Raw genomic sequence first — 19572 nt, forward strand, 5'->3', positions numbered from 1 at the left:
TGTTGGATGCCAAATATCTTAGAAACAGGACATCACTGCAGTTGTTGGGGGGAAATGAGGAAGAACTTTTTTACGCAGAGGGTAGTGGGTGTCTGGAATTCGCTGCCCGAGCTGGTGGTAGAGGCAGAAACTCTAAACTCTTTTAAAAAGTACCTGGATCTGCACATTAAGTGCAGTAAGCTGCAGGGCTATGGGCCGGGTGCAGGAAGGTGGCATTAGAAAGGGCACCCGGGTATCCTCGGGCTGGCATGGACAAGATGGGCCAAATGGCCTCCTTCTGTGCTGTAACTTTTCTATGGTTCTATGGAGTTCCTCATGGTAGTGTCCTCAGCCCAACCATCTTCAGCTGCTTCATCAATGACTTTCCCTCCACCATAAGGTCAGAAGTGCTGTTGATTGCACAGCGATCAGTTCCATTCACAACTCTGCAGGTAATGAAGCAGTTCATGCTCTGTTGCAGAAAGGTACTTGCCTGAGGCAGCAGCAGCAGCAACAGCAGCAGGGGGACCTAGGTAGATTTGGGAGCACCAGAAAGGAGATAAATTGAGGCCTAGGAAGGGGGCCTAGTGCTTACCTGAGGCAGCAGCAGTGTCCAGGGCACCCTCAAGTTTTAAAAAAGGTGGAAAAAAAATCAAGTGACATTACAGGAAAGATGAAAGATTGGCTGGTGAGTACTGCTGGTGTATTTCCTTTTCTCCAAAGTTAGGGGCTGATTCTAAACTGGTGGGAGATTAAAAATGTTAATAATTTTAAGTATTTAAGGGTGAACATCCAACAGTCGTGGTCAGGATGGTGTGGGGCTTGGAGGGGAACTTGCAAATGATGGTGTTCCCATCTTTCCCCTTGTTCTTCCAGATGGTTAAGGTCATGGGTTTGGAAGGTGCTGTCAAAGGATGAGATGCTTCCAAGGATACAGAGCGAATTGAGAGTGAAAATTGCGGAGACACTGGCCATAGTTTTCCAGTCTTCCTTAGACTCGGGGGTCATGTCTCAGAGGACTGCGCAATTGCAAATGTTACACTGTTGTTTGAAAAAGGTTGTAAAGACAAGCCTAGCAACTACAGGTCATTCAGTTTAATTCAGTACTAGGGAAGTTTCTAGAAACAATAATTCGGGACAAAATTAAAAGTCACTTGGACAAATGTGGGTTAATTAAGGAAAGTCAGCATGAATTTGTTAAGAGCAAATCTTGCTGGAGTTTTTTGAAGAGGTAATAAAGAGGATTGGTGACGGTAATGCTGTTGATGTGCTGCACATGGATCTCCAAAAGTCATTCTATACGGTGTCACACAACAGACTTGTCAGCGAAGTTATAGCTCATGATGAAAAAGGACAGTTGTAATAAGGATACAAAATTGGCTGAGGAACAGGAAAAAACAGAGTAGTGGTTAATGGATGGTTTTTTGGACTGGAGGGAGGTTTGTAGTGGAGTTCCCCAGAAGTTGGTGTTGGGACCCTTGCTCTTCCTGAAATATATTAGTGACCTAGGCCTTGGTGACAATTTCAAAATTTGTAGATGATACAAAACCTGGAATCATAGTGAAGAAGATAGTGTAGACCTTCAAAGGGTCATAGACAAGTTGTTGGAATGGATGGACAAGTGGCGGATGAAATCCAATGCAGGTTGGTGTGAAGTGATTCATTTTGGTAGGAAGAACATGGACAGACAAATAAAATAAAGGGTACAATTCTAAAGGGGGTGCAGGAGCAGAAGGACCTGGGTGTCAACCATGAAGGTGGCAGGACAGATTGACAGCGCGGTTAATAATGCATACAATATTCTAGGCTTTATTAATAGGGGCATAGAGTACAAGAGTAAGGAGGTCATGTTGAACTTCTATAAAACACTGAGATAAGGGCAAAATACTGTGAATGCTGGAAATCTAGAACAAAAACAAATATACCTGGAAAAACTCAGCAGGTCTGACAGCATCTGTGGCGAGGCATACAGTTGACTTTTCGAGTCCGTATGATCCTTCATCAGAACTAAGACATATAGAAATGAGATGAAATATAAGCTGGTAGAAGGGGGTGGGACAGGAGAGCTCCATAGGGGGCCAGTGATAGGTGGAGGCCAAGAAGAGACTGCTAAAGATGTCATAGACAAAGGGGTGTTGATGGTGGTGATATTATCTAAAGGATGTGCTAATGGGGACATTAAGGGAAGCAAGCCAGTGGCAGATGGCCCTAGTGCGGGTAGGGTGGGGGGGAAGGGATCGAAAAGGCTGAAAGGTGGAGATTAAACAAAAGATCGAAATAAATTTAAAAATAGGAGGGAAAAGAAAAAATATATAGTGTAAAAAAATTATAAATAATTGGAAAAAGGGGGATTGGAAAGGGGGTGGGGATGGAGGAGAGAGTTCATGACCTGAAATTGTTGAACTCAATATTAAGTCCGGAAGGCTGCAAAGTTGTATAAAACACTGGTTTGCCCTGAACTGGAGAATAGCGTCTAATTCTGGGTGCCACACTTTAGGAAGGATGTGAAGGCATTACAGAGAGTGTAGAAAAGATTGATAAGAATTGTTTCAAATATGAGGAACTTCAGTTACGTAGATAGATTGGAGAAGTTGGGAAAGTTTTCCTTGGAGAAAAGAAGATTGAGAAGAGATTTAACAGGGGTATTCAAAATCATGAGAGGTCTGGACAGAGTACATAAATTTCCCACTGATGGTGGAAGGATCTAGAATGAGAGGGCACAGATAGAATGAGAGGGCACAGATGTAAGATAATTGGCAATAGAAGCAATAGAGGCACGTGGAGAAACTTTTTCATGCAGCGAGAGGTTAAGATCTGGAATGCAGCTGCCTGAGAGTTTGGTGGAGGCAGATTCAATCGACGCATTCAAGAGGAAATTGGATTGCTATCTGATTACAGGGAGGATTACAGGGAGAAGGCAGGGAATGTTACTAGGTGAATTGCTCCTGCAGAGGGCCAGCACAGGCACGATGGACCAAATTTTCTCCTTCTGTTCTGGAATGATTCTGTGACCTGGACAACAAACGGGCTCAAACTGCAAGTGGCATGTAACATCCACGCCAGACAAGGGCCAGGCAATGACAATCTTCAATAATCTTATGCTCTAAGAGAGAGTCTAACCAACTTCCCTTAACATGTAAACAGCTACCATTACTTAATCCCTCGCCATCAACATCCAGGGGATTACCACTGACCAAGAACTAAACTGGACAAGCCATATAAATACTGTGGCTACAAGAGCAGGTCAGAGATTAGATATTCTGTGGCATGTGATTCATCTCCTGACTCCTCAAAGCCTGTCCACCATCTACAAGGCATAAATCAGGAGTGTGATGAAATACTCTCCACTTGCCTGGATGAGTGTAGTTCTAGAAACACTAAAGAAGTTTGACACCATCCAGAACAAAGCAGCTCACTTGACCAGCACTTCAACTACCACTGGTGCACAGCGGCAGCAGTGTGTACCATTTACAAGAGGAATTGCAGCAACGTGCCGAGCCTCCTTTGACAGCACCTTCCAAACCCACAACCTACATCACCTAGAAGGACAAGGGCATCAGGCATCAGGTAGCACCACAACCTGCAAGCTCCCCACCAAACCACAAACCATCTTGACTTGGAAATATTTTGCCATTCCTTTATTGTCACTGGCTCAAAATCCTGCAAATCCTCCCTAACAGCACTGTTAGATGAGAAAAAGAAAGGCTTACCATATACAGAAAATACATCTTTTATTTCTTTCTCTATGACTCTTAGAGCAGCTTCAATGCCATACGTGTTGGCAAAGGCATGGACGTCATTTGAATACAAGCGATTGAGGTCCAAAGTCTAAATGACGAGAAACAAAGGGGGTCAAAGATAATGAGTCATAACTCAGAGACCTGAAATTCAAATTATTCTCACCACAGTAATGACACCATAATATAACCAGTTATTAATGATCACACTTTGCTCTTTTTGACTCCCAATCCATATTTACACACACGCATAGGTTTTCAGGGCTGAGCCTTCCTATGGGGGGGGAAAATACAATAAACTCACAGTTAGGTCGTAACCCCCAAAACGTTAAAGCAAATTTATTTGATTGTTTTCTGCTTTGGATAATGGAGCGACTGGAAAGGCCACATTTATTGCCCTACTCTAGCTTTCCTATGTGGCTTGCTAGATCACTTCAACTGGCATTACAGTTGACCATCTAATATGGACAAGGGTCAGACCTAGGCCAGAATTGCTAGTAGTGACAGGCTCCCTTCCCTGAAGCATATTAGCGAACCTGTTGAGTTTAAGCATGGAACACATATGTGAATCAATTTCAAAAGCACATTTTGTTTAAATTTCTGTTAGTTGATTAAGCAATAGGAACAAGAGTAGGCCATTCAGCCTATCGAGCCTGATCCACCATTCAATAAGATCATGGCTGATCTAATTGCGGCTTTAACTCCACGTTCCTGCCTGTCCCATGGCACTTAACTCCCTTGTCAATCAAACATCTAACTCAGCCTTCAATATATTCAAATACCCAGCATCAACTGTTCTCTGGGGAAATTCCTCCTCACCTCCGTCTTAAATGGGAGGCCCCTTATTTTTAAAGTGTGAGCGCTGGTTCTAGATTTCCTCAAGAGGAAACATCCTCTAAGCATACTAATTACCAGCATGCTAACAACCCCATCATGCCCTCTCAGAATCTTACGTTCCTATAAGATCATCTCTCATTCTTGTAAACTGCAATGAGTGTAGGCCCAATCTGCTCCACCTTTCCTCATAAGACAACACCTTCAGCCCAGGAATCAGCCTGTGAACCTTCTCTGAACTGCTTTGAAGCAAGTATATCCTTAAATAAGGGGACCAAAACTGTGCAAAGTACTCCAAGTGAGTTCTCACCAATGTCTTGCACAGTCGTAGCAAGGCTTCCCTACTTTTATACTCTATATAAGGGGACCAAAACTGCGCAAAGTACTCCAAGTGAGTTCTCACCAATGTCTTGCACAGTTGTAGCAAGGCTTCCCTACTTTTATACTCTATCTCTCCTGCAATGAGGGCCAACATTTCATTTGCCTTCTAATTACTTGCTGTGCCAGCATGCTAACTTTTTGTGATCTGTGTACAAGGGCACCCAGATCCTGTGGTGCTACAGCATTCTACTGCCTCTCTCCACTTGTTAATTGACAATTGCAATAGGAAACTTGGAAAAGAATAGCAAAACAAATTTGGTGAAATTAACGACAGCATATCAGCATTACAGAATAGAACAACTCTGAAGCATTGGGAGCAAGTCAAAGCAGGGACTGTTAAAAGCCACACAAAAGCAGTACTGTTCTCAACCAGAAAATCACTGAGTCATTGGGGATATGAAAAAAATGGTAAAACAAGGAACAAAAAAAGAGCCTTTTTCCCTTGCAAGATGTCACATCACTGGAGAATATGTTATCAGGAAAGGCCATTACAACGTACAATTCAAATAGCTTCTGAACTGTGAAGGGATCATATAGCATAGAAGGATGCTATTCATATCATCATGCCCGTGCCGGCTCTCTGAAAAAGCTCCAATTATTCCCATGTCACACCATGAGATGGGGGCCATTATCCCAGGGTAATGCTCTGAGGACCTGGGTTCGAATCCCACCATGGCAGATGGTGAAATTAGAATTTAATGAAAAAATCTGGAATTAAAAGTCTAATGATGACCATGAAACCATTGCTGATTGTCGTAAAAACCCATCTGGCTCATGAATATCCTTTAGGGAAGGAAAACTGCCGTCCTCACCTGTTCTGGCCTACATGTGACTCCAGATCCTCGGTACTGGGTTGACTCTTAAATGCCTTCTGAAATACCCTAGCAAGGCCCCCAATTGCACCCAACCGCTAAAAAGTCAATTAAAAAAAATGAAACTGGACGGACTACCCAGCATCAACCTAGGCATTGGAAACAACAACGGTAAACCCAGTCCTGTCGACGCTACAAAGTCCTCCTTACTAACAGTTGGGGGCTTGTGCCAAAATTGGGAGAGCTGTGTCACAGACTAGTCAAGCAACAGCCTGACATAGTCATACTCAAGCCTTAATGACAATATCCCAAACACCACCATCACCATCTTTGGGTATGTTCTGTCACACTGGCAGGACAGACCCAGCAGACATGGCGGCACAGTGGTACACAGTCGGGAGGGAGTTGCCCTGGGAGTCCTCAACATCGACTCCGGACCCCATGAAGGCTCATGGCATCTGGTCAAACATGGGCAAGGAAACCTCCTAGTGATTACCACGTATCGCCCTGCCTCAGCTGGTGAATCAGTGCCCCTCCATGTTGAACACCACTTGGAGGAAGCACTGAGGGTGGCAAGGGCACAGAGTGTACCCCGGGTGGAGGACTTCAATGTCCATCACCAAGAGTGGCTCGGTAGCACCACTGCTGACCGAGCTGGCCGAGTCCTAAATGACATAGCTGCTAGACTGGGTCTGTGGGAGCTGGTGAGGGAGCCAACAAGAGGGAAAAACATACTTGACCCCATCCTCACCAACCTGCCTGCCGCAGATGCATCTGTCTATGACAATATCAGTAGGAGTGACTACTGCACAGCCATTGTGGAGAAAAAGTCCTATCTTCAAATTGAGGATACTCTCCATCATGTTGTTTGGCACTACCACTGTGCTAAATGGGACAGATTTCGAACAGATTTAGCAACTCTGTGGGCCATCAGCAGCAGTAGAATTGTACTCAACCACAATCTGTAACCTCATGCCGAGCATATCACCCACTCTACCATTACCATCAAGGCAGGGGACAGCCCTGGTTCAATGACGAGTGCAGGAGGGCATGCCAGGAGCAACACAGGTATACCTAAAAATGAGGTGTTAACCTGGTGAAGCTACAACACAGAACTACTTGCATGCCAAACAGCAGAAGCAGCAAGTGATAGATAGAGCTAAGCGATTCCATAGCCAATATATCAGATCTAAGCTCTGCAGTCCTGCCACACCCAGTCGTGAATGGTGGTGGACAATTAAACGACTCACTGGAGGAGGAGGCTCCACAAATATCCCCATCCTCAATAATGGAGGAGACCAGTGCAAAAGGTAAAGCTGAAGCATTTGTAACAATCTTCAGCCAACTGGATGATCCATCTCAGCCTCCTCATGAAGTCACCTGCATCACAGATGCGAGTCTTCAGCCAATTCGATGCACTCCACGCGATATCAAGAAATGGCTGAAGGCACTGGATACTGCAAAGGCTGTGGGTCCTGACAATATTCCAACAATAGTACTGGAGACTTCTGCTCTAGAACTTGCCATTCCCTACCCAAGCTGTCCTGTACAGCTACAACACTGGCATCTAGCCAGTAATGTGGGAAATCGGTCAGATATGTCCTGTACACAAAAAGCAGGACAAATCCAACCTGGCTAATTACAGCCCCATCAGTCTACTCTCCATCATCAGTAAAGTGATAGAAGGGGTCATCAACAGTGCTATCAAATGGTACTTGCTTAGCAATAACCTGCTCACTGAAGCTCAGTTTCTGTTCCACCAGGGCCACTCAGCTTCTGGCCTTGGAACATGGACAAAAGAGCTGAACTCCAGAGGCGAGGTAAGAGTGACTGCCCTTGACGTCAAGGCAGCATTTGACCAAGTGTGGCATCAAGGAGCCCTTGCAAAACTGGAGTCAATGGAAATTACAGGGGAAAGCTCTCCTCTGTTTGGGGTCAAACCTGGCACAAAAGAAGATGGTTGTGGTTGTTGGAGGTCAATCATCTCAGTTCCAGGACATCACTGCAGGAGCTCCTCAGCAGAGTGTCCTAGGCCAAACCATCTTCAGCTGCTTCATCAATGACCTTCCTTCCATCAAAAGATCAGAAGTGGGGATGTTTGCTGATGATTGCACAATGTTCAGCACCATTCATGACTCCTCAGATACTCAAGCAGTCCATGTCCAAATGCATCAAGACCTGGACAATATACAGACTTGGGCTAACAAGTGGCAAGTAACAGTCATGCCACACAAATGCCAGACAATGGCTATCACCAACAAGAGAGAATCTAACCATCGCCCATTGACATTCAACGGCATCACCATGGCTGAATCCCCCGCTATCAACATCCTGGGGGTTACCTTTGACCAGGAACTGAACTGGATTAGCCATATAAATACTGTGGCTACAAGAGCAGGTCAGAGGCTAGGAATCCTGTGGCCAATAACTCACCTCCTGACTCCCCAAAGCCTGTCCACCACCTACAAGGCATAAGTCAGGAGCATGAAGGAATACTCTCCACTTTGTCTGCACAAGTGCAGTTCCAACAACTCAAGAAGCCTGACACTATGCAGGACAAAGCAGCCCACTTGAATGGCACCTCTTCCACAAATATTCACTCCCCTTACCACTGACGAACAGTGACAGCAGTCTGCACCATCTACAAAATGCACTGCAGGAACTCACCAAGGCTCCTTTGGTAACACCTTCCAAACACACAACCTCTACCATCTAGAAGGAGAAGGACAGCATATACATGGGAACACCACCACCTGGCAGCTCCTCTCCAAGTCACTAACCATTGTGACTTTCGCTGTTCCTTCATTGTCACTGGGTCAAAATCCTGGAACTCCCTCCCTAACAGCACAGGGGCTGCAGCGGTTCAAGGAGGCAGCTCACTTACACTTTCTCAAGGGCAATTATGGATGGGCAATAAAAGGGCAATAAATGCTGGTGCAGCCAGCAATGCCCACATATTGCAGACGAATAAAAAATGAGACGACACCACTGTGTTTTAGTTCAAATCGTAACCTCACGGAATTGTAGGTTCCTACAGCACAGAAGAAGTGGGCCCTTCAGCCCATCATGTCCTTTGAAAAGCTATCCAATTGGTCCCATTCCCCCTAATCCTCCCCACAGTTCTACAATTTTTTCTTCTTCATTCCCAAGTATATATCCAATTCCCTTTGATAGGGTTCATTTCTGCACTTACAACCTAGCATACATTTCTGACTGGCCACAGATAGGGAGGAGACAGTATATGAGTGGAAGGAGGGATGCAAAATTGTCCAAGACATAAACAAGATTGCTCATTGTGCCAATTACAAGGTAATTAGCAGCTAGGTCTAAGGATTTCCTTCTGTTCATTCTCATTTTTAAAAAAATTGGGTTACCAGTTACCTGCTTTCAACAGGAACTAGGCAGCAAGAGTTGATTTCTTTTCCGGTGTATTTTTTTGATGATTTATCAAAGAATTTGTCTTTTTTTCATTCTTTTTAATGGGATGTGGGCGTCGCTGGCTCGGCCAGAATTTTTTATTGCCCATCCCCCATTGCCCTAGAGAGACCTTCTTGAACTGCCTTCTTCAACTGCTGCAGTACACGTGGTGTAGGTGCACCCACAGTGCTGTTAGGAAGGGAGTTCCAGGATTTTGACCCAGCGACAGTGAAGGAATGGCGATATATTTCCAAGTCAGGGTGGTGAGCGGCTTGGGTGGGGAGGGGAAGTTGCAGGTGGTGGTGTTCCCATTTGTCTGCTGCCCTTGTTCTTCTAGATGGGTCTAGTGGGTTTAGTCTGGTATTACACAGCTTGCATTAGAAAGAGCAAAACTGTTCCAAACTGAAAACCTCTAAATGAAGTTCAACTCCACCAGCACAGATTGGGGTACTACTTGAATATTGAGACAACTCAATGGTCGAAATAACCTGCCCTAATACAGGTTTGTTCTGAAGCCATACCCGCAACCCTTGCTTTCTGCATAAACTTGAACTCGGTGGCCTCCTTACTGTAATTGTGAGTGTACGCAAAGACACCAAGTTACACACTTAATCAGGAGGCAGGTGATACAGCCAGATTTCAATGTAATGGATGCAATGGGGCTGAGGTTGCTGATTGAGAGTCAGGTTAACAAGTTGTAATGCTCATTTACAATTCTCGAGTTCAAACTCCAGCTAGAAACGAAACCTGTTATTTGCCCCTTTCCAAGTCACAAGACAATAGTTTCCAAGTCACAAGACAATAGTGCCAGCCAAAATGTTGTACATACATCACCATACTTGAACATCTCAGTGAGGTTTATTCCCTCTGTGTTCAAAACAGATTCCTTCTCTCCTCTTCTGTTGGCTGTTTCATTCAAGAGGCAACGAGTGATTCCTTTAGTTTCATGAACAACTGCATTTTGTGCTATTGACATAACTAGCGAGGACAGGTCAAAGTGCACCTTCATAATGGGAAGCTTCAGTTTAACCTGCAGGGCAAATACATAATCATTGCAATGTATCTAATTGACAGTTTTAACAAGAAAAAAATGCTCAGGAGCATCTTCTAAGATTCCAAACTTTTTTTTTTAAGCTACAGGCCCAGGGTTAGTACTGGCATAAAAATGACAAGTCCTGATTTCAAAAGCACCTGTCCACACATATTAAAATCACAAAAGAAAGCAATTTTCCCTCCTGCCTATTAATGTTGTTGGAACTAAATTCCAAGTTAAATTGGAACACAATTCATGAAAATTGCTTTAACATGTGGAATATTGCTGTTTTTTGTTTTTGAGGGTCACACAGGTGTACCTCACAGGTCACATATAAAGTTTTGAGCCAGGTTCCCACTAATGTTGCATCAATGGGTCTTGGTAGGAGTTATTCACCAATGAGTCAACAGAATTTTCAAAACTCCAAGCCAACAATATTGAAAAACAGCTCGATCACAAGAACCACATGCATGCATATAATGAAGATATCTGGGCTCGCAGGCTGCGTGAGGCTGTAATTTTAAGACATAGGTGTTGGACAATGGAGGCCCATTAATGGCACTGTTTATGGGGAACTGGGTTGTGGAGCATAATGTTCTGCTCATTCTACCTGTGATTTAAAATCACTTCTTTAGGGACCATATTAGTTAAGCAGGCGCTTAAACTGGCCCATGGGCTTAACCATATCGATTCTACTATCTTCATGCATTGGCTCTGATCTTAACCTGCTCTTCTGAGCAGGCATGAGGGAAACCCACAGGAGGTCAGCAAGTCCTTCTTGAAACATGCAGATGGGACTCCAGTGACAGCTGTGTGGGAAGAATCATGTGCAGGTTCCGTCAGGTCTCCATGATTTTTTTGCCCGATGGGAAAATGGGATGGGAAGACGCGGAAGTTTCTTTCATCCACATCCCAGTCAAATGAGGAGGTTAGGATGGGCATTAACTACCAGGCGTCATGCCAGTTCTGCCTCCTTTATCCCGGCGTCTTTGCGGAAGTGGGGCCCAGAATGCTGGCTCCCAATGGCAATGAACTGTCATTAAGAAAGTGCCTGCTGCAAAACAGCAACTTTGTTAAAGATAAAACTCTATGATTCTTATCCCGAATTGATCGCCCCCTCACTCAAAAGTGCCATCCTGAAATTTCTGGATCGTGGGGCTGACACTTGGGGAGTGCTCCAAAAGATGTGGGCACACGCCTCCTTTATGCAAATGGACTGGTCCCTAGATATTGGAGGGGGTGGGAGGGATGGGGGGGTTATTGCATTTGTCGAGGCTGGGACAGAGTGGCAGTCAGATGTCCTGTCCCATTGCACATTGAGCCTCTAGGAATCTCCAGCTACACAGTGCTTTAGTTCTTAAAACAAAAGACCTAAGTTACAAACAGCAAATTTATCTTTGAGCCAATTTTTATTCATAAAATCCGACTTGGCATAAAGAGAAGTTGAGTGTAGAGGCAGTTTGAGAATACTTGCTAGAGAATATTTGCTAGAGTGGTTGGGGAGGGTTTAAACTAAAATGGCAGGGGGATGGGAACCTATTCAAGGAGTCAGAGAAGGGGGAATCAAGGACAAGAACAAAAGACAAAAAGGGGAATAAGAAAAGTGATAGGCAGGGAAATCAAGGGCAAGAATCAAACAGGGCCTCAGTGAAAAATAATGGGAACAGGACAAGTAATGTTAAAAAGACAAGCCTTAAGGCAATAAAGTGGATGAATTAACCGCACAAATAGATGTAAACAGGTATGATATAGTCGGGATTACGGAGACATGGCTGCAGGGTGACCAGGGATGGGAACTGAACATCCAGGGATATGCAGTATTTAGGAAGGACAGACAAAAAGGAAAAGGTGGTAGAGTTGCACTGCTGGTTAAAGAGGAAATTAACGCAATAGTGAGGAAAGATATTAGCTCCAACAATGTGGAATCTGTATGGGTAGAGCTGAGAAAAACTAAGGGGCAAAAAACATTAGTGGGGGTTGTATATAGACCCCCAAACTGTAGTGATGATGTTGGGAATGGCATTAAACAGGAAATTAGATACACATGCAATAAAGGAACATTTGTAATTATGGGTGACTTTAATCTGCATATAGATTGGGCAAATCAAATTAGTAACAATACCGTAGAGGAGGAATTCCCGGAGTGTATACGGGATGTTTTTCTGGACCAATACGCTGAAGAACCAACTAGAGAACAGGTCATCCTAGAGTGGGTATTGTGTAATCAGAAAGGAATAATTGGCAATCTAGTTGTGCAGGGCTCCTTGGGGATGAGCAACCATAATATGACAGAATTCTTCATCAAGATGAAGAATGACATAATTGATTCTGAGATTAGGTCCTGAATTTTAATAAAGGAAACTTCGATGGTATGAGGCTTGAGTTGGCTACGATGGATTGGGAAAAGTTACTTAAAGGGATGACGGTGGATAGGCAATGGCAAACATTCAAAGAACGCATGGGTGAACTGCAACAATTGTTTATTCCTGTCTGGTGCAAAAGTAAAACAGGAAGGGTAGCCAAACCATGGTTTACAAGGGAACTTAGAGATAGTATTAGATCCAAGGAAGAGGCATACAAATTGGCAAAAAAAAAACAGGCCTGAGGATTGGGAGCAGTTTAGAATCCAGCAAAGGAGGAGCAAGTGATTGATTAAGTAGGGGAAAACAGAGTGCAAGAGGAAGCTTGCAGGGAACATAAAAACTGACTGTAAAAGTTTCCAAAGGTATGTGAAGAGAAAAAGATCGGTGAAGACAAATGTAGGTCCCTTTCAGTCAGAAACAGGGGAATTTATAATGGGGAACAAAGAAATGGCTGACCAACTAAATACATACTTTGGTTCTGTCTTCACAAAGGTGGGTACAAATAATAACATAGCAGAAATGTTGGGGAACACTGGGGTTAGTGACAGGGAGGAACTGAAAGAAATCAGTATTAGTAGGGAAATGGTGTTGGGGAAATTAATAGGATTGAAGGCCGATAAATCCCCAGGGCCTGATAATCTACATCCCAGAGTACTTAAGGAAGTGGCCCTAGAAATAGTGGGTGCATTGGTGGTCATCACAGAATCACACAGTGCAGAAGAGGCCCTTCAGCCCATCGAGTCTGCACCGACACATGAGAAACACCTGACCTACCTACCTAATCCCATTTACCAGCACTTGGCCCATAGCCTCGAATGTTATGACGTGTCAAGTGCTCTTCTGAGATTCTATAGACTCTTGAACAGTTCCTACAGATTGGAGGGTAGCTAATGTAACCCCACTATTTAAAAAGGGAGGTAGAGAGAAAACAGGGAATTATAGACCAGTCAGCCTGACGTCGGTAATGGGGAAAATTCTAGAGTCCATTATAAAAGATTTAATAGCTGGGCACTTGGAAAACAGTGGCGGAATCGAAACAGAGTCAGCAAGGGAAATCATGCTTGACAAATCTACTGGAATTTTTCGAGGATGTAACTAGTAGAATTGATGAGGGGGAGCCAGTGGATGTGGTTTATTTGAACTTTCAGAAGGCTTTCGACAAGCCCCACATAAGAGATTAGTGTGTAAAATTAAAGTGCATGGGATTGGGGGTAGTGTATTCAGATGGATAGAAATGATTGGCAGACAGGAAACAAAGAGTAGGAACAAACAGGTCTTTTTCCGGATGGTAGGCTGTGACTAGTGGGATACCACAGGGTTCGGTGCTGGGACCCCAGCTATTCATAACATATATTAATGATTTAGATGAGGGAACGAAATGTAATATCTCCAAATTTGCAGATGACACAAAGCTGGGTGGGAGGATGAGCTGTGAGGAGGATGAGCTGTGAGGAGGATGCAGAGATGCTTCAGTGTGATTTGGATAAGCTGAGTGAGTGGACAAATGCATGGCAGATTCAGTATAATGTGGATAAATGTGAGGTTGTCCACTTTAGTAGCAAAAACAGGAAGGCAGATTATTATCTGAATGGCTTTAAATTGTGAGAGGGGAATGTGCAATGAGACCTGGGTGTCCTCAAACACCAGTCGCTGAAGGCAAGCATGCAGGTGCAGCAGGCGGTAAAGAAGGCAAATGGTATATTGGCCTTCATAGCGAGAGGATTCCAATACAGGGGCAGGGATGTCTTGCTGCAATTATACAGGGCCTTGGTGAGACTACACCTGGAATAGTGTGTGCAGTTTTGGTCTCCTTATCTGAGGAAGGATGTACTTGCTATAGAGGGAGTGCAGCGAATGTTTACCAGACTGATTCCTGGGATGGTGGGACTGACATATGAGGAGAGATTGAGTCGGTTAGGATTATATTCGCTGGAGTTCAGAAGAATGAGGGGGAATCTCATAGAAATTCTAACAGGACCAGACAGGGTAGATGCAGGAACGGTGTTCCCGATGGCGGGGGGTCCAGAACCAGGGGTCACAGTCTGAGGATACGAGGTAGACCATTTAGGACTGAGATGAGGAGAAATTTCTTCACCCAGAGAGTGGTGAGCCTGTGGAATTCACTACCATAGAAAGTAGTTGAGGCCAAATTATTGTATGTTTTCAAGAACAAGTTAGATATAGCTCTTGGGGCGAAAGGGATCAAAGGGTATGGGGACTAAGCGGGAGCAGGCTATTGAGTAAGATGATCAGCCATGATCATGATGAATGGCGGAGCAGGCTCGATGGGCTCAATGGCCTACTCCTGCTCCTATTTTCTATGTTAATGCTTAGTTCCCCATTAGGCTTCCACAGTAATTTCACTACTAAAGTAGCCATATTTCACAGATGTAAAAAAGGCTATTGTGGCACTATTACACCTGTAATAGAGCACCTAACAATCAGCAGTAAGAATAGACAAATTGACAGAGGCTTGCAGTCCCAATGGGGATCACATCATTGAATAACACTGTTAGCTTGCTGATATCAGTGAATTCTAAGCGCTGTCGCTAAATTGCCCGACTGCTTGTCTAACATAGAGTACTGGATGAGCAGAAATTTCCTCCAAATACTGGGAAAGCAGGCACTGTACTGATAGAAGCATGTCCACACACAGCAGTAAAAAGTGTGAACTAAATCCATTGTTATAAAAATAAATGCAGCAGGTTGATCTTTTGCATTTTGCACTCTTTGTGATGTAGGAGCCTTCTAGTCTTACCTCACACCAGAGGCTATCAGCTGTATCGTATTTATAATCTTCAATAGCAGAATGCAAATTTAACACCGCATTCACTCTCAGCCCATCCATGCCCTCTGTGGCATTCCGCTTGCTTCTTGTCTTCCCTTTGCCGCTCTTAGTAAAATTGCAAGGGTTTTCTGTAAAGTTTTGATCTGCGACTTCATTTTGCTCGCTACCTGGAAAATCATCATCGTCTTTCTCTTCTGGTTCTTCTTCATCATCTATGGCCTCCTCTTCCTCGCTGTCATAATCAATCTAAAAGTTAACCACAATAAGGAAAATAATTATACCATCAGATCCTCCCCATAGTGTAATGGGTAAACTCATTGCCTGGGTGTGCTACTAGGCCATGGAGGGTAGGAATGATTTAGGCTTAAAACCCTCATATTTTTCCTGGCTTGATCCCATCCTGCCCTTCTAATTTCCTGCTGCCTTATTTGGAGTTCAGATTCGGATCAACCTTGATCTTGTTTCTAAAAGTGAACATGCAGACTTAAGGAATATTCTTCCTCTTCCACTACTCATCCCTAACCTAATGGCCACCAAACAGAACATTCAGCCCTAGTACCTGCAGCAGGGGATTATTCATTCTCAAAGTATTTGATCAACTTAATCTGCACTGATAACAAATCATGTCCTGTCAGTCAGATTCAAGAACCTCTAACATACAGCGATTGTGCATTCTAAACCAAGGGAATTTATTGCCCCCATGGTGAGTTTGGTGGCAGGGGCTATGGGTGGGGAGGGAGGGGGCTGTGGAATTTAATCAGGTAGGAGGGTGGTGGGTGGGGACCCCGACGCCTTCCCGCCTCCACACCAACTTAGTCTTTGGCAGGAAGGCTCATGGACGGCCTTCTGGCCATCACCAATTGAGGCCCTTAAGTGGGCAATTAATCGGACTCATCACGCTGCCACTGGTATTAATCCAACCGGACAGGAGGCTCACTATGCAGGCAGCAGGTCAAGCAAATCCGTGCAGACTGCCATGGTGGGTCCCTAGTTCAAAGGCACTGAGTGCCTGATCAGGGACCCGGCATCGGGAAGACAGCTGAGGGCCCTCACTGCCAAACCCAACTCCTGTGAACTCCACCTCACGACCCACCCCTCCCGCCGTCACTCACCTATGGCCTGGGATCCAGAGTCAATACTAAACCTTGGGTAAGTGTCGTACCAGCAACAGCCAAAGTCTCTCCGCTGGCGCTGCTGGTCAAGAGAGCTACTGGACTCTGATTGGCTGGCAGCTCTCAGCAGATGGAACTTCAGTGCCCCCAGGGTCCTTAATCCCAGGAAAGGCCTGTTGCCATCCTGTTAACTGCCTGAGTGGCATGAATATGGTAGGTCTTTCTTAAAAGAGGTGACACAGGGCCGGCCAGTGGGCGAGACCCCAATCACGTCTATTAAATACTGTTCAAGGAGTGAAACCACTAATGGGAGAGATCCTATTGCTTGTCCAATGCAAGAGCTGCAACAAAATCCAATTGTAAAAATGTTCTCTAAGTCGGGTTAATCTTGAACAAAGTGCTGCTTTTTGTATGTGTAGAATAAAATTCTTTGCTGAGTAACAGAAAGGAGCTAGGACTAAGACGTTTCTTGAGGGGTGTGGGGGGGGGGTGAAGAATCACAAAATTGCTACAACACAGGAGGCTATTCCATCGTGTCTGCACTGACACTCTGAGCAATTCACCTGGTGTATTAGAAAAGGTGGCAGAATTGTAAACAGCAATGTTGGCAAAAATATTTAAATCACCAAAAACCTCATAATCCCATGACATAAAAAGGGAAATGAATTAATTACTATAAAAATAGTACAATACTTATGGTCAGACTGAATTGTGGAGTACTGAACCCCAGGGATCACAAGTAACCAAAACTTACTCAGTTACAGTAAATTAAGAGTCTGAAAATTATATTATAGTTAAGGTATAAGTCGGATAAGAAAGAAGTCCATCTTGCTGAACACGTCTCAGCTTGATGCCAAAAGTCACATTCATCACAATTCAGGTGCAACTTGTCTTGTTATACCTCTTCCTCCTGTCTCTCGCGCCTTTTAGCTTCTGTTGCATCAGCATCTCCTTCTTCTGCATCGGCATCAACGATTGGAGCCTCATCGTCGCCATCGAGGTCATGCTCATCCTGTGCCTTTAAAAAAATAAACTGAATGATATGCTAAGAAAGGCAGATATTTATCTTGCTCTCAATACTGAAAAGCTCATGGTATATGGGGTAACATATTGGCATGGATAGAAGATTGGCTGGCTGACAGGAAGCAGGGTGTATGCAAAAATGATTCTTTTTCAGGTTGGCAAGATGTAATGAGTGGTGTGCCACAGGGATCAGTGCTGGAACCACAACTGTTTACAATTTATATAAATGACTTGGATGAAGGGATGGATGGGATGGATGTCAAATTTGCTGATGACACAAAAATAGGTAGGAAATTAAGCTGTGAAGAGGACATAAGGAGGCTACAAAAATATATATATAGATTAAGTGGGTGGGCAAAGTTCTGGCAAATGGAGTGTAATATGGGAAAATGTGAAATTGTCCATTTTGGCAGGAAGAATAAAAGAGAAGCATGTTATTTAAATGGTGAGAGATTGCAGAACTCTGAGATGCAGAAGGATCTGGGTGTCATAGTGCTTGAATCCCAAAAGGCTAGTATGCAAGTACAGCATACAATTAGGAAAGTTAATAGAATGTTATCATTTGTTGCAAGGAGAATTGAATACAAAATTAGATAGGTTATGCCTCAGTTACACGGAGCTTTAGTGGGGCCACATCTGGAGTACTGTGTACAGTATTGGTCACCTGATTTATGGAAGGATGTAAATGCGTTAGAAGCAGTTGAGAGAAGGTTTAATAGGCTAATACCAGGAATGGGTGGGTTGTGTTATGAGGAAAGGTTGGACAGGCTAGGGTTGTACCCACTGGAGTTTAAGAGTAAGAGGTGACTTGATTGAAACCTTTAAGATCCTGAGGGGTCTTGACAGGGTGGATATGGAGAATCTAGAACTAGAGGTAACTGTTTAAAAATAAGGGGTTGCCCATTTAAAACGGAGATTAGGCAAAATCTTTCCTTTCAGAGGGTCCTAAGTCTTTGGAATTCTCTACCTGTAAAGGCAGTGGAAGCAGAGTCTTGCAAGGGGGTGATAGGTTATCAAGGGTAGGTGAGATGCAGATTTGAGGTTTTTATCAGATCAAACATGATCTTATTAAATGGTGGAGCAGGCTCAAGGGGCCAAATGGTCTACTCCTGCTCCTTGTTCGTATATCTTTGTATGAAATGTCGCACAGAACTATTCCCCAAGAGATGCAAAAATAGTCTCGGCAGTGATTCTACCCCAGTCACACAGTTGTTTATTACAATTGTTATGAAAGCCAGGTTTACCTCGTCAGAGAGCAGGGGGCCAGGAACTCCAAGCCCCGGCAATCCTTGGAAGTTTCTGAGCATGCGCAGCCCAGGAGTGGGCTATGCATGTGCATATGCAATTCAGCATTTTAAATTCTTCAGGTCGAGGACAGGGCTAGCAAATAGAATATGGTGCAAAAAGAATGAGTCATGTGACCCAGAAGTGGGGCACACTATTGGAGAAGAATCCCAGGCAGAGGACAGGGAGAAGTCCCAAAGGGAGAAGGAACAGGGGAAGGTCCCAAATGGAGAGGAGACAGAGAGAGGTCCCAGTTAAAAAGAAAGAGGGGAGGAAGAAGTCCCTGGGCAGGAAAAGTGCTGCTGGTAAAGATTTCAGGTAGTTAGGGCCCAAGAAATCTGGAAGAGCTGAAAAGGTCATTGGCTCCATGCTGAAAGGGGTTAAGGCTTGGATGAAGACCTGGGAGTCGCTATATACATATATATATATATATATATATATATATATGCCATTGTTCAGCCAGCATTCATCCACACCAGGAATGCCTGAATCCATGGCCAACACAAAGAGGCTGTGAGAGTAGAGAGTAGTTTTGTGGCTGTGGGGGTTGGGCGTGGGAGTGGTGAGGAGAAGTGAAGCTGCGAGAACACAGCTACCTGTCTGTGGCAGGTGGGGGAATATATATTGGGAACCTCATTGTTGTAATTTTCCTAACCTTTACAGACAGAGTTCACTTCACTTGTGCTTACTCGCTTACAGATGACAGGAGCAGCAATTAATGTAAACTACATTTCAACAGCAGAACTGGAAATTATCACTATCAATCACCCACAATACTTATCAATGAATACAACAGTGACAACTCCCTT

At 44.2% G+C, this 19572-nt stretch overlaps 1 protein-coding gene across 1 annotated transcript in view; it reads right to left on the minus strand.

The window, feature by feature from the left end:
• polr1a (RNA polymerase I subunit A) overlaps window positions 1–19572 on the minus strand; it is a 170458-nt gene that overhangs the window by 35381 nt on the left and 115505 nt on the right. The window contains exons 29-32 of the mRNA XM_041192484.1: window positions 17358–17474; window positions 15315–15590; window positions 9990–10190; window positions 3690–3807 (exon numbers count right to left, since the gene is read on the minus strand). Coding sequence (XP_041048418.1) covers window positions 3690–3807; window positions 9990–10190; window positions 15315–15590; window positions 17358–17474 — 712 coding nt within the window. The remainder of the gene's footprint in view (window positions 1–3689; window positions 3808–9989; window positions 10191–15314; window positions 15591–17357; window positions 17475–19572) is intronic.

This window comes from Carcharodon carcharias, chromosome 1 (assembly GCF_017639515.1).
Source record: "Carcharodon carcharias isolate sCarCar2 chromosome 1, sCarCar2.pri, whole genome shotgun sequence".
NCBI lineage: Eukaryota > Metazoa > Chordata > Chondrichthyes > Lamniformes > Lamnidae > Carcharodon > Carcharodon carcharias.